Below are 15,755 nucleotides of genomic sequence, written 5' to 3' on the forward strand. Positions count from 1 at the left end.
AGGGATCAATAAAGTTCTATTCTATTCTATTCTATTCTATTCTATTCTATTCTATTCTATTCTATTCTATTCTATCTCATCTAAATAATTGTGCAGTCCAGATGTGCACCAAAAAAGTACTGAAACCTGTTAGTACCAACAAACAGGCCTAAAGACGAGGAGTCAGAGTGGATAACAACTCATTTCCTCCTGCTTCTGATGTTTGTTTACACCGATAATAGCCACATCACTACCAACGCGTATATAAATGACAGGAAAAGCAGATTTTCAATCTGTTTTTTTTTTATACATAAATATCTGTTTGTTGGGGTCATTTTTAAATCCTCAACTCCAACAAACATACATTTTTCTTTATTGGCCAGTAATTGGATTCTAATTGCAGCAGACGATGGACAGACGAGGCGTCATTCCACGAAATCATTATTTTCAACAGTTTGAAATGTTTAAGCGGTGTTTGTTAGATTGTGCCACTGCCAAGAAAATATAACTCAAGTGGGAAAAAAAAAAAAAACAGAGATTGTTAAAGGGTCTAATCAAATCGAAACACAACAGAGAGCTAGCAAGTGGATGAAGGTCACGTGGCTAGAATGCCCTCTTCACATCAATGTCATTTAGATAATTAACAACTTAGGAGAGAAGCATATTCAACTGCCTGTGCACTGGTCACCGTTGGCAGGAGAGACTGCCAACTCTCATGGCGTCGCGAGCTGAGAGTATCACCTCACAGTTGTCTTGCCATGCGTTGGACTCCTATTGCTCTCTGTGCAGAAGCGGTGGAGCTGACTTTGTGTTCGATTAAATGTGTTGAAGCCATCGCTGCCTGTGCAAAGTCTCAGAACGGCCCCTCTCCATTGTGTTTGTTTCAGTGCTGGTCTGAGAGCCCTGATTTCTGGAGCAGAGATTTGGCAGTCACAGCAAGTGATGACAGAGGCAGTGGTGAGATCGCACCCAGAACCCCAGAGGAGGCTCACATTTCAGGCGGATGAGAGGTCCGTTCAATACACAAAACACAAAAGCACTGATCAGTGGAGTTTGATGATGCCATTGTTCTGAAATTCACATTGTTCAGCCGCTACATGGAAGACTGCTTTTATTTTTTATTTTTTTACTGGTGGAGGGCTGGAGTGTTGATATTTGTACACTTCTGAACTTTTTGAAGACACTTGGCTGCCAATTTGAAATAACTGTACAACCGAAAGTCTGGCTCTCGAGATGTCATCCTCCTGTTATTTTATTGTCGCAGCGAAATCAGTGTAGGTTGTTTTTTTTCTCCTTGACACATGGGGGTGGGATTGAGCATGGGGATGTTTGCGGAATGGTAACTTGCAATTCAAGGGTTAAGGCAGCATGAAAGAATCCATTCTTGGTTTAATGACCTAGCCTTCCTGGGCGAGGACGACAGGGAACATGCTCTTGACTTGTACTGAATTTGCCAATTAACACCTCCAATAACAGGCTGCCTCTGAACATCACCAGTGTGGAGAAAGGAGGAGCAACTCCCATGCTTTGTTTTTCAGCCTCTGATCCTGTAATGATGAGGTCTGTGGTTTCTTCATGTACAGAAAATGGTTTTTGCCTTATACGCCGTTTGGTAAATTTGCTGTCAGAGTAGAATTCTGTATGAATTGCTGTTGGAGATAAAAACCCTCAGTTCATTAGCTGTTTTAACTATCAGACTGGCACTGAAGTTGGAAATATTTTATTTTTCCACCTGCTGCTTGAATCCTTATGTAGCTATTGGGCATTCTATTTTTCGCACACAGCCATATGGCCATGTGCAGCTTCAATTAGACACATGGCTGGTAGCTAAGATACACTGTGCTTGATTAGCTTTGTCCGTTCTCATTGTTGTACGTGAAAATGCAAGCGCTGTCCTCCATAGATGTATCAGGGAAAGGATCTTTTCCTCCAAATGAGGTCCCCAGTCTAGTCACCCCTCTGGTTCCACACATGCTTATCAGACTCCCAAACAACACCTAGTACAGGTGTGAATATCAAAATCCCCAGTGAAAATCACAGTGGGTACTCTCATGTTGTCTTTGGAGTCCTCTTACACAGAGCAGTGGTTTTGCATTGGGGCTGAGATGCTGCTGGCTAACAGCAACTGCAGAAACACCTTTGGCTAAGTGTAAGGTGGACCTCCTTGCACCAAATGCGCTTAATGACTGAAAAAAAAAAAAAAAAAAAAACACCACCCAGATGTAATTGAAAAAGGTGCCTAAGTGTACAGTAGCTGGTTATTGCCCAGTACAATCACACCATAACACGGTAGTTTCGCGATTCATTAGCAGGTACTTTCACAATATACAATAATTGAAAGATGACTGCATAATTGATAGCGGTTCACACCATAGGGAAAGTGCAGCGATCCATCTAATGATAGTAATAAAGTGGAGTGGGTTGGGATGAAGATGATACCATTTGAGGTGTGAGCTGTGTACATTTGTGACGAGAAAGGCCTCGTCCTAACACTTTGTCAGCATAACAGATACAAACACTGCGAAGACGTTAGTCATATTCATGTTACCAGGACTAAAGAGATTCACAATGAACCTCTTCGGGGTTAACGGATCACAACTCTTATTCTCATGCTTCCCACCTTTGTGTCATGTGTAGAAGAATATGAACCTTGTTAGAGATGCTACATACAAATCAATTCATTTATTCAGTGTTAAGAAACCATCTGGCTTGATCAGAGCTGAAAGTCATCCTGGCAGGCCAGTTTCCTGACTGACACCTCATAGAATTAGTGGGAGGACGGCTTAATTTGCTGCCTTTGCTCAGCTCAGACTACGCGGCTTATCGTCTCGCTTGTGCTCTAAGCTCGGATATGAACCGAAAAGTCTTGCGCGAGCTCCGGTTACCTCGAGCCTTTTGTTACAGCATCGAACAGATTCAGCATATCTGGTTGTTTATTAGTCTTAGATAGTGAGATAAAACACTTTTTGTGTTCTCTTTGTGGAAGCTGTGAAAATGGCACGCCATATGTAATACACTTGCTTGCTGTTGGTCTTGCCAATTCCCCCAAGATTGGTAATTCCTGTGCCAATGCTCACACTCTCTCTTTGTCCTTGTGATTTGATTGAGCTTGTTGGATTGGACGAGTTTCTTTTTGATGCTGTGTCTGGTGTTTAGTTGTTGATTTGATGTCACTCGCAGTCCGGTTTAAAATAACCATTTGAACCAGAACATACGTGTTCAGTTGTACCTCCGAGCTACTGTTGTTGTTTTCTTTTCTTTTTTTTTTTTGCCCCCCCCCCCCACTATATCCCTGAATTACATGTAAACATCCATCCAACACAAGCAGGGGGACGGATATAGATAAACCAAAGCATAAACCTGCATTGTTTTTTTTTTTTCTCTTCTTCCCTCTTCTAATTCCACACACAACAAATTGGCTGCATATTTTGTTCACACCTTGTGCAACTTGGGGATAGCGGGCCCAATTCTCCCTCGTCATACCTGTGACAACAACCTGCAAAGTGCTCCCAGTGCCCTAATCTGCAAGGTAGAAACCTGCTGCCGCCGCCGCCGCTGCTGCATATAGATGTTTTTCTTTTTCCGTAGACGCTTGTCCCTGTGGTTTTTACATTTACACACCCACCAGAATCACACAAGGTAAAAGAGAATATGCGAGTGTCTCACAAGCTACCATTTCTTTTTCCTTTTTTTCTTCTTCTTTTTTTTTTTCTCCTCAAAAAAAACATGTTCGGTAGAAAGCAATAAAGGCATACTGATGGTGTTTGATTTAGAAATGGCAGTCAGACCGTGATTTTAGCATCAACAGATGGCCAGTAGATTGGTTTAAATGAGTAACACCACTGCCTGCTTTAGAGTTGGCTCAAGTATTAGAGTAGTGTACTACTGTCTTATCATATCTCCTTGTGTGAATGATGATGTCACCACGATAGATGCTACTCAAGTGGGATCAGACCTACTCAGTGATGCCTGTAGAGACCAGCTCTGGGAGATCCCTGTCTGGCTGCATTATTCAACAATGCTCCCTACCTCTTCCCAGGCAAAAGGGACTGTTGAATATTTGAAAGATAGGTTAGATTTTTTATTTAAGTGTATAGATGTAGATGGGAGAAGGGGGGAAAAAAATAGAGATAGTGCCAGTCGGTGCAGCCTGGATGGTCACCAAGGCAACTTGCCGAGTTTTTCTAACTGATCTACGGGACTTCTTGGCTGTATCACTGGGGGACGTTTTGGAAAAGTGTGCTACTTCGAGCGCCTTTTGACTGCGACTATGAGTTGACAGATCATTGATCATTTCAGTTTCACAATTACGCGTACCAGTTAGCTATGAATCTGACAGTCACTTAGACATGTGTCTGTTTTGTGGCTGCACCGGTTGCCGCTCATCATCATCATCATCATCATCATCATCATCGCACCTTTGCAAAGCATTTCCACAGCTCCGCCTCGGGTTTATTCGTACGCTGGTTAGTAAAGACCATGCAAAAAAAAAATAAAAAATTAAAATAAGTAAAAGGTCTCCTCTGGAATCCTGGGCTGTTTTGTTAAATTGAATGAATCAATATTTCAGTTGCAACATAAGAAAGGAAATCTGCTCATTGATAACATACCAGACATTGTGCCAGACAGTGATAGCCTATTTTCAAAACGGCAGCGTTAAAAAAAAATAAAAAAAAATCATGGCTGCAGAACCACTGCTCAGATCCTGACGAGCCAAGCTGAGTATTGATCCATCTGGCTCTGAAGACACTGTCATGTCACCTTTGCATTTAAGTGTTATCTTGTCAGCTTCAAATGATCTAGCTGTCAGATCTGGAGAAAGCTGGCCTGTGTGATGTTGCTTTGTCTCTAATGTCCAGCTGTTGCTACAACAGTCTGTGCCAGCAAGATGCTCGAGTCCACTGTTTACCTTGTTTTGTAAATGTCAGGATTTGCCGAGTCTGCTAATATGCGACGCTCCACTTATGCGTGTCTTCAGCATTTTGCATTCCTTATGCACCTGAGTTTTAAAAAATATATATATATCCGTACTATATTTCCACATTATACGTGACACTTGGCTCTCAACATTTCCAGTCAGTTTTCATTTTATCCTGTCCTCGGCCTCACCCATTCCCTCCGATAATTAAACAGACAACTTATAATAAATGTTATCAGAAGCTCTGTAGCAGCACAAACCAAGTGCAAATTGCTTCAAAATTGATTCCTTTTTTTTTTGATAGTTAAATGGTGGGAATCCAGCTTTGTGGTAAAAGGGCACAAACTCTTTCAACCAAGGTGTGGTAACAGGGTGAAAATTTAAAAGCAAAAAAAAAAAATCCCCCTCCCTGCTAACGCAGCCCGGATGATAACGCACCCACTGCGTTGCACTCGTAGCATTAATTTTCATGTTTTCACTCACATTCCCTGCAACTGTTTTTAGTCATTCTGTGATTTATCTTTTTCCTTTTTTTTTTTTTTTCCTCCCTTTTCTCACACACGAATCAGTGTACGGTGTCCAATGTCTAATTTAGTCCCAGTGTAGCGGCTTAGTTTCGTGGTCATTTAAAGTGGATCAGTTCCTAAAGGCTCTTGGAGATGCTGCAGGCCAGTGAGCGTGTTGGGCTGCTATAAAGGCAACAGTAGGACATCGGCCAGTAGTTCACACTTGTTGGAGTATGCTGGTGAGGCTGTGAAGATGGATTCTTTCTTGAGTATACGGTACTGTCTGTATTTCTCATCTTTTTAATGAATGTGAAACAATGGCACTGTATTCCTTTGCTCTATTTTTTATGTTTTTTTATTTTTGCAGCATCCTCTACTACTTGCAGCTGTATGGATTAAAAATTCTTTTTTTTTTTTTTTGCAAACAACAAAACAAATTGATCCCTACATTTATTTTACCTGCGAGCCTTACCGTTGGCAAAGTTTGTCAAGGAAATAAAGTGGTTGTTTGTTTGTGACAGCCCAGACGTGAGTGGTGGAGACATAAATCATGTCAGATTTATTTTTCCTCTCAACTTGGAACATAGTTCTCTTCCCTGTAGAATTCAGAACTGATCATTAACCTTTCCTTTAGTTCCTTCCCTTGCCTGGTCACATTTCCTCTCTATTTGGTTCCTGGCCCCATATGCCACTTTCCTATTTCCTGCCTGCAGACAGCAGGGAGTAGCTCTATTATCACCTTCCTAGAGCTGTCTTTGAATGTGAGAGGCAATTCCATTTCACTCAGCCATGGGGAGGGGTAGGAGGAGGAGGAGGAGGAGGAAGAGGAGGAGGAGGGGGGGGGGAAGCACACCATAGAGCACACAGAAATTGGTTTAGGTTTACTTCTTATAGTCGAATGTAAGACTACTTTTGCTTTTCTGCCGGTGTTGCCCAGATTTTAGGATTATACGTGTGCAGGTTTTTTTTGTAGCTTCAAATCAGAGCAAAGGTTAAGTGCTGTGTATCATGTCTGCTTGTTGTGTGAACACTTTATCCTCAACTCCATTTAGAAGTCACCTTTTGAAATATTAACAATCCCAAACCAGCTATATTACTCGGCTGTGAAGCTGTGCTAAACATATCCAATATGTCTCTAATGCTTTCCCTCTCGTGTGCGCTCTCCACATTTTGCGACATTTTACTCGGAGCCCGTGTTATTTTTGGGCTTCCCTAAGTCTTATTCCAGCTTTTATCAGCGTCTAGTTCTTTGGAATGGTAGGGCTCTTGACAATATTGCTCCTGGATAAATTAAACATGAGTTACGTAGAGTGATAATCTGTGGGCCTCTCTTTTCACACTGCATTCCCAATGAGCTGTGTGTTGGCCTGGTGTTGTTGCCTGTGATTTTAATGAAGATTATTCTTGTAACACGACAGTCGCCTGTTTGCTCCTGTTCTCCCCCAAATATTTTCTCTTCAAACTGAGAATTTTGTTTCCTTTCGAGCGATCTGTGCAGCATATTTCCCACCGCAGGTCAGTCATTAGTTTGTCATGGACATAATTTACAGATAAAAATATTTAGCTGCTAAATCAAATAACTAGTTTCTGAGGAGTGTGTGTCTTTCTTTCTTTTTTTCTTTTTTCTTTTTGGATTAAACATTCATCATCATTGTCAACCTAGTCATCGATTAAACAATACATTTGCGCACACAGCTGTGACTGGGTAATTAGTACTCATTTTCTTCCTGTCTAAGCAACGTACTGGAGGCTCGCATCACCAAAAAAAAAAAAAAAAAAGAGGCAAAGCTTAAGGTTATCGAAGCCCTCTGTTTTCTATTGTTCAGGTTTAGTGCTCGGGGAAACCTCAGAGGAATCTCAGAGGAGTAAGTGCACACACTTGATGGCATGGCCGCTCTTAAAATGGAACTGATGTTTTATAAATAATTTCAAAGTCACAAACATCAGCCTCACAATCACAGCGATTCAATGATATTCATTTGGCATAAGTCAGTTTCATTTCTGCGTGCTTTTCATCAGAAACGGCTTAAAAAGTAGAGTTAGTCTGAATTTTTTATGCCATGGGCTTACTGGGGACAGTGGCCATGTTCTTCACTTGCAGACGTCTGACAGTGCATGGCAGCAGAAATAACAAAATGGTCACAAACCCCAACTGCACTCCCTGGGTCACACAGGCTCTTTAAAAATTCAGGAGACTAGCAACAAACCAAACAGTTGATAACAGGTCAGTAGCAGGTGATAAAAGAAGTTTTGGTAGAGACATTAGCCCTTCCATTAACTTCCTGCTTCCTGACATTACATCCTCGCAATTTGCTAAACCAAATAGTACGCATCGGAGGGCGTGAGGCGGTCGTAGGATTTTACTCTCAGGGATCGTAGTACCCAGAGGAGTACAATATTTCACAAGTGCTACTTTAGCTACAAGCGCTGGTATTAGACAAAAATTCACACGTCTATAATTATGCACCAGTTTTCCATACCATCCTCTCTGTTCACATGATTTTAGTTCATGTAGAGGAGAAGCTGAGCTGAGCTGCTGGTTTATTCTCCCATAGAATCAGACTGTTATTTCCATAAGAGTGTGTTAATTGCCATGCTGTCATTCTCCTAAGATGCAGAAAGAACTGTCAGGGATTTAAAGACGGAAGTTAAAAATAACTCAAACAATATGTGCGTCGCCATCTGCCTAATTTAAGAGGTAAATAAATATGGTAAACAACTGGATGGAATATGAAATAGGCACATTAATGATCTGTCACACTGGACTGCTGATATGACCTTGCAACAAATCGCATGCTGGGAAATATGTGATGAATAAGAGATGTTTTCAGTAATGATGAAAAATAATAAATAACATTAGATGCGAATAAATGCACTGTGTGTGGAATGCGAGTTAATTAAAATTGTACAGATTGCAGAAATGTGCACGTCATCTCTGCTGTTATAAAATGTGCAAATTTGTATTCTCAATAAAAAATAAAATAAAAAAGAATTTACAGGATGTTTTTAAATAGGCAAATATTGTAGTAATAACAAAATCTATACTGACTTTCAATAAGCTTGAATCATTATTTTCTTTTATTGCATTTTCCTCCATATACATTTTTTTATTTTTTGCTGAAAAATCCCTTTTCTGCTCTAAGCACAGGAGCCGTGTCACTCGTATTTCCACTGAACCGTCGTGATCACCTGTCCTGAGGTTAATTTGCTGTGCGCTTTGCGGTAAAGAATCACGTCGGAGTCTGGTCTGACTGGGCGACCCTTAAAGGACATCAATAATGAGCAGGTGTAGGAGTGCACTTCTGCGGAGACGCGTGTCTCGGTGTGTCCAGGGAGGACGGCTAATAAGGGTTTAAAAGCCACAACTGTCCACTCCGCCCCTTAGCAGGCCTCCAGCTGTCTTTTCTGTCAGAGAGCACCCTGATTCCCTCTGACAGAGCAGATCACTGATGGCAAGAAACCACAGGGGGGAAATAGTTATGTTAGCATTGCACAAAGCGCCGCCGCACTTGATTGGATTATGCTGGTTAATTAAAGACTTAAGGTAAATACAGGTTTTGTTGTTCAAATAAAAAAAAAAAAGAAAGAAATCAAGGAGCCAAGAGGAAGGAAAGAAATCCTTCACTTTGATTTATTGATGGAAATTGCAATGTGACGTCTAGCAAACAACATATAAATAACTTAAAGGCCATCTTAAATGCATTCCCATGAAATTTTTAGTGCCGCTGTAATATAAGCCACTACCTGTCATGAATCCCAAATAACCTTGGCTCTATCCTCTTAGTTCAGCCCAGTGTGCCTCATTCCTTATTACTGGCCTGACAAGGAAATGTTTACCCATCCGACAAGAGACAAGCCATTTCATAGTCAGAAAAAGCAATTTCACCTGACTGGAGTAGCACACTATGTCCCCATATCCTTGCTGGCTATAATTTTGTTGTCATTTTGTGTGCTGTGATCATATCATTGAAGTGACAGTGCTGGGCATTAGGTAAAGTCCCTAAGCTGGTGCTCACTTTCAGGCTTTTTCTCTCCTTGTCATTCACATTGATTGGATTAGACCCAGGTGGCAAGCAGATTCCTTTGGCACAACAATAAAAAATGGCGATATAGTGCTTGGGAAAAAAAACACACACACACACACAAAAAAGAACCCCCACAATGTTTTATGCTCAAATGAACATTGTTAACCAGACGTGGTTATGTGAAGAAATTAAAAAAAGAAGAAGCTGTTTATAATTAGCATTTTATATTTTTATATTTAAGGATGTTTCTGTTGGATTAATTTAAATGCTTTTTTTTTTCCTTTAAAAAAAAAATTTAAAAAAGTGTCTAAAAAAAAAAAAAAAAAAAGTGTCTCCATGCACTTATTAGCATTTAAATATTAGTCTGAAATAGAAGTATCCACGAGTGCTGCTCACTGTGAGTCACTGCATTAAGCTCAGCTGGTCAATGGAGGGTGTGCACCAGGCAGGAGGCAGAGATCCTAACCCGCACTGCACTGTATCCCCCCGAGGGACAATGCTGGCCACGGGCATAACAAATCAGCCCCCTCCTCTCTGGTTATGTCCACTGGCTGGCTCAGCCAATGAGGAGACAAGTTAGTCTGATAAACAGGCACCACAGCACCTGGGGAAACACACCGAGTTGCTGCACAGGTGACTCAACAATTGGTTTGTTCAGGGGAAGGAAAAAAAAAAAAAAAAAAAGAAAACCCACTTTGCTTATTAAAGATCAGTGATGGAAGTGAACCATAATCCTGTAATGAGCAGAGCAGAGAGTGGCCTCTTTTCCTTGGGCACAGACAAGCCTGTGCTTGCATGTTTCACAGGAATAGATTGCTGGACCCAGTAGCCCTTCTGTAATGACCCCTCTTGTTAGCTTCAGAGATTCATGGCTGTTCATTAGAGACACAAACTGCTGGTTGTACCCACCAATGCAAAATGGCCTTTGCGGATTTTGTTTGGTTCAGATTGTTCTGTGCGCGCTTGTTGCTTTAGTCACACTGCTGTAAACCAAAAGTTATCCACTGAAGCGGCAGTGGGTCGCGTTGAGGCCTCGGTCTGGGATTTTGCCTCAATGCTGAACTAAACGCACGCATGAATGAGGAAGGCAAATATTAGCTATTAATATAACAATTAGATAGATAAAAAGGAAATGATGCTAGAAAATTTGCCTAGAAGGTTTTTAAAATCCTGTGTAGTTTACAGATGCCACTCCATCATGGCATGAATTGTGTGGGGAGGGGTGAATGTATACAGAACCACTCCCTTTGAACAGCAGTATGTGTTAACTTGGTAATTACCTTGTTAGTAAGTTAAGCCAGAAGGCGTTTATTCTGGCTGCAGCTGCTCTCTCTGTATGTCACCCACTGATACAGCTGACAAACAATGTATGCCGTGAATTCTTATGGCTGCATTAAGGCATCGTTCTCCGAGTCACTGGAACTTGTAGCCATCCTCACACTTTATTTCATCCACTCAATCAGCCCTGATTCATCCTGCTGCAGCCAGGACAGCAGTCAGTACAGAGGGAATTATTCTGCTTCTGCATGCTCTTTTCTATTCAGCTGATTTTGTCCTGGAATCAAATTACATCTTTGAGATTTTTTTTTTTTTTGCTCCTCTATGTGAGTCATTCCTATAATCACTTCTCCAAAAAAAAAAAAGAACTAAATTGTAATTTTGAAATACATCAGTCCCAGTCAGTGCTTTAGGAATCCCTCAGTGAGCTCTCCTTGGCCCAGCAGCCCCCTGTTCATAAGTTTAGTGCATCAAATATTTACCAGCCCTGGGACTCATAAACACATCTTCAGTGGGACGCCATGATTTCACGCTATCACAAACATTTTAAGGCATCAGATGCACTGCCTGTCATGGACTGTCATTTTTGGTGTGTTAATAATATATCTTGGTTCCTTCCGCAGACATACTTTGGCACTCATGGCGCATAAATAGGTAAATAACGCGGATAAAGGTAAATAACTGCGGCAGTAGAAAAACAATCTTCATAACTATAACTCCTTTTTTTTTTTTTTTTGTGGTGTGTGTGCGTGTATGTGTGTGTTTTCTTGTTTGTGCATCAGGAGAAACAGTTGGAGTCCATATGTTTTAATCAAATATAGGCCCATGTCACACTACAAACAAATCACTTTGCTCACAGCGCTCTTCAGATTGTCCTAATTAAGAGCTGTCTAATTAAATTACAGCCTCGAGTTAACCAATGGCAATACTTGTTTCATTAGCAAAGCAGGGAGAGTGATGGAAAGAAAATCCTTCCTGATTGCAGGATGGTGTCAATTGGCTAATTTGCTGCCTTCGGTGCTTCAAGTCATCGCAAAGGCGTTTTCGTAGTGTTACATTAGGAAAAGGCGTGTGCAAAAGCTTGTGATATAGGTTGAGCTAATAGTAGCTTCCTATCGAGCTATGCAGGTCGAGAATTGCATTTCGCCGGCGAGTGATCTCTCCAAGAAATTTATGAATGTGGGCAGTGGCTTTTCGAGCTCCAATGGATCAGAGCTTTCGTTGCAGGACCATCCTATTATATCTGCAAGTGACAACCTGGAGAGAAGTTCACCTCTGAAAAAAAACTCTAGGGAGATGACGAATCAGTCAGAGGCAGACAATTTTCCCGACTCCAAGGACGCATCAGGGGACGTCCAGAGGGGCAAACTCTCTCCTGATCTTCACGGAGTCTCTGACATCCGTCATAATTTCGATGGATCTGCAGGAGAAAGGTGCATCTTTCCACCATCCACCCAGCCGCAGTCAGTCTCAGCAGCTCACAGTGCCATGTTCCCGTACCCGAGCCAGCATGGACCAGCGCACCCGGCTTTTTCTATCGGGAGTCCCAGCCGTTACATGGCCCATCACCCGGTCATAACTAATGGAGCTTACAACAGCCTACTAACCAACACTTCTCCGCAAGGCTACCCGGCGGCGGGCTACCCTTACGCGCAACAGTATGGACACACGTACCAAGGAGGAGCTTTTTACCAGTTCTCCTCGGCGCAAGCAGGACTGGTTCCGGGGAAAGCGCAGGTGTATCTGTGCAACAGGGCCCTGTGGCTGAAGTTTCACAGGCACCAAACGGAGATGATCATCACAAAGCAAGGACGGTGAGTACGCGCACATGCTTGTCCGTCAGTCCGCCTGCGGAGCCGAACGTTCTGAATCCGAAGTTGAAAAGCAGGTGTATTAAGATCAAATTACTGTTTTCTCCAAATAAAAACAAAAACGGAATTAAAACCTACACCGAGGAAGCTTATAGGAAAAAAACAGGGAGTATATTTTCTTATTTTTTTCTTATGAGAGGCGTTTTCTGAATCTGTGATTTTTTTTTTCCTCCGCAGACGAATGTTTCCATTTTTAAGCTTCAACATTTCTGGCCTCGACCCAACTGCTCACTACAATATATTTGTGGATGTAATACTCGCTGATCCAAACCACTGGCGTTTTCAAGGAGGAAAGTGGGTGCCATGTGGAAAAGCAGACACAAATGTGATAGGTATTTATTTTTTAAATTATGTTTTGCAAAGCTAAAAAAAAAAAAAAAAGTGTTTTTCTTTCGATATTTTTTATTCTGATTATTATTATTTTTTACTCCAGTATGTATTACAATTCTAACTGAATATGTCTGTGACAAACGAATTTATTTTTAAATAGCATTATTAGTTTTATTTGTGGTTTAATTTGTTCTACATCTTTGCGTAATGTTGCAGGCAATAGGGTTTACATGCACCCGGACTCACCAAACACTGGTGCGCACTGGATGCGTCAAGAAATATCATTTGGAAAGCTAAAGCTTACAAACAACAAAGGTGCCTCGAACAACACGGGACAGGTACTGTAACACTGTATTAAATATTTCAATAATAAACAGGAACATTTTTGGAATATTTAAGTAACAAGCTGCCAGTTAGAGAACTGAATATTTTTTGCTTTTTTTTTTCTCTCCTGTTTCTTGCATCACCAAATTAATTCCATGTGTACTGGTTTGTGTTTGTATCATTTAGTAGTGCAGTGTTCTTATAATAAAGATGAAATGACATTAATTGGAGGTGAATCCGTTCAGTCTTCTGCTTTAATCATCTCTCCAAACTTTAAAAGTGACTTTCTGATGTGCGTCTTTTAATTGAATCTCCAGATGGTGGTCCTCCAGTCTCTCCACAAGTACCAGCCCAGGCTCCATGTGGTGGAAGTAAACGAGGATGGGACAGAGGACACCAGCCAAACGGGGAGAGTCCAGACGTTCACCTTCACAGAAACGCAGTTCATCGCCGTCACAGCTTACCAGAACACCGACGTAAGAGCACTTTAAATGTGACACAAACGTCCACGAAGACACGTTTCTAAATGTCTGGAACATGGAACAAAAATATTGTGCCTTTTAAAATATGCATAATTTTACTTTTCAATCTTAAAACGATAATTTTGGTTTTTAATGGCGATCAAGAAAAAAAAAACCCTAAAATCTCATGACTGGGGTTTGTTCCTTTTCTTGATCATTTGTCGCCAAAAATACAACATTGTGCCAAACACAACTAATTATTAGTGTCACTGAAATTGACGCAGCTTTGCGCTAAAATCCACACACACACCTCATTCTGTTCTAATCACAGCATCCTTTTCTCCACAGATTACGCAGTTGAAAATCGACCACAATCCGTTTGCTAAAGGATTTCGGGACAACTACGACACGTAAGATCAACCTTTTAAAGTCTATTTTCTTCTTTGTTGGTCGTTTATACTTGTTGTGTGTTTTATCACGTGTTGCTGTTGTTTTAATGAAAATTAATAAATGAAAAGGCTGCATGCGTTTCTGTAATTCTGCAGAATATTTCCGTTGTCAAACTGGAAAAAGTCATTTAGAAAATGAATCGAACACTGGCCTAAAAATGTGGATTTTGTTCTTTTGCATTGACTGTGATTGAAGCAGAGTTTAAATTTGAACAGGCAGAGATGTTTGACGAGAAATAAACACGAGTGTCCGAATATTCGTTAAAATCCAATCGGTGTATGGTTGCTAAAAATGACTGTTCCACATCTGAATTCCTCTTGTTTTCCACGATAAGTGCGTTTATTGATTACTGATTAAAATATTCAAAACTGCGCAGCTAACAAAGGGATGAGTTTGAAGCGATGCAACTTCTCACATTTCAGTATTTCTTCCTGCTAAAAGACAGAAGGCCTGTTTCGAGCTTGCGTCAAGATTCGATTCGTTGCGCACATTTTCTGCACTTATTCCACCTTCACACAGGCTCGGTCCTCAAACTTGTGACACGTGAGGCTCCAAACCAAACCAGATAATGATTCACACACACACTCTGCTGACCTAAATCTCCAACCAGAGCGCACGGTTTAGTTTCTGAATTGTTTTGTTTTTCTCTCCATCTTTTCAGTGTCTACACAGGCTGCGACATTGACCGCTTAACTCCATCACCGGGTGACTCTCCGCGTTCACAGATCGTGCCGGGTGCGAGATATGCCATGCCTAGCTCTTTCCTGCAGGACCAATTTGTCAGCACTTATGCCAAATCTCGCTTTCACCCTGGCGTGGGGACTGGTCCTGGCACGGAGCGCAGCGTCCCACTCGGCAACAGCTTGCTATCCCCGCAGCAAACCGAGGAGCCCACTGTTGCCACCCCCCCGCAGCGATGGTTTGTCACCCCTGCCAACAACCGACTGGACTTTGCTGCCTCGGCATACGACGCCGCTGATTTCGCCGGTAACGCGGCCACCTTGCTGTCCTACGCAGCGGCCGGAGTTAAGGCTCTTCCCCTGCCGACTGCAGGCTGCTCCAATCGGCCTCTTGGCTATTACGCAGACCCGTCTGGCTGGGGAGGACGCACGCCGCCGCAGTACTGTGGTGTAAATAGTAAATCCAGCTCGGTCTTTTCCTGCTGGCCCGCTAACTCCCTCGGAGGCAGAGCCGGCACCAACTACCTGTCCGAGGAGGGAGACTCCATCACGACGGAGAGGTCACCGATCGGCGCGTCGGAGGAGACCAAACCCAAAGACATGACGTCCGAGTCGAGCTGGATAGAGACGCCGTCCTCCATAAAGTCCATCGATTCCAGCGACTCTGGGATCTTTGAACAGGCCAAACGGAGAAGAATCTCACCTTCTGCCACACCGGTTTCAGAGACAGTGTCCCCGTTAAAATCCGAGCTGCTGGCACCGAGAGAATGTGAGAAAAACTGCACAAAGGACATTGGTTATTACAGTTTCTATCCTCACAGTTAAAACAAAGGAAGAGCGAATCTATCTATCTATCTATCTATCTATCTATCTATCTATCTATCTATCTATCTATCTATCTATCTATCTATCTATCTATCTATCTATCTATCT

The 15,755-nt window shown here is 41.9% G+C and overlaps 1 protein-coding gene across 1 annotated transcript; it reads left to right on the plus strand.

The window, feature by feature from the left end:
- Positions 1–11,718: 11,718 nt before the first annotated feature.
- On the plus strand, positions 11,719–15,688 carry tbr1b (T-box brain transcription factor 1b). Its single transcript, XM_008288396.1, has 6 exons — positions 11,719–12,520; positions 12,755–12,909; positions 13,124–13,245; positions 13,549–13,707; positions 14,041–14,102; positions 14,804–15,688. Exons 1-6 carry the CDS (start codon positions 11,829–11,831, stop codon positions 15,645–15,647), a joined length of 2,034 nt encoding a protein of 677 aa, XP_008286618.1. The 5' UTR covers positions 11,719–11,828; the 3' UTR covers positions 15,648–15,688.
- The last annotated feature ends 67 nt before the right edge of the window (positions 15,689–15,755 follow it).

The sequence above is a fragment of the Stegastes partitus genome, unplaced genomic scaffold (assembly GCF_000690725.1).
Source record: "Stegastes partitus isolate 25-593 unplaced genomic scaffold, Stegastes_partitus-1.0.2 Scaffold557, whole genome shotgun sequence".
Lineage (NCBI taxonomy): Eukaryota > Metazoa > Chordata > Actinopteri > Pomacentridae > Stegastes > Stegastes partitus.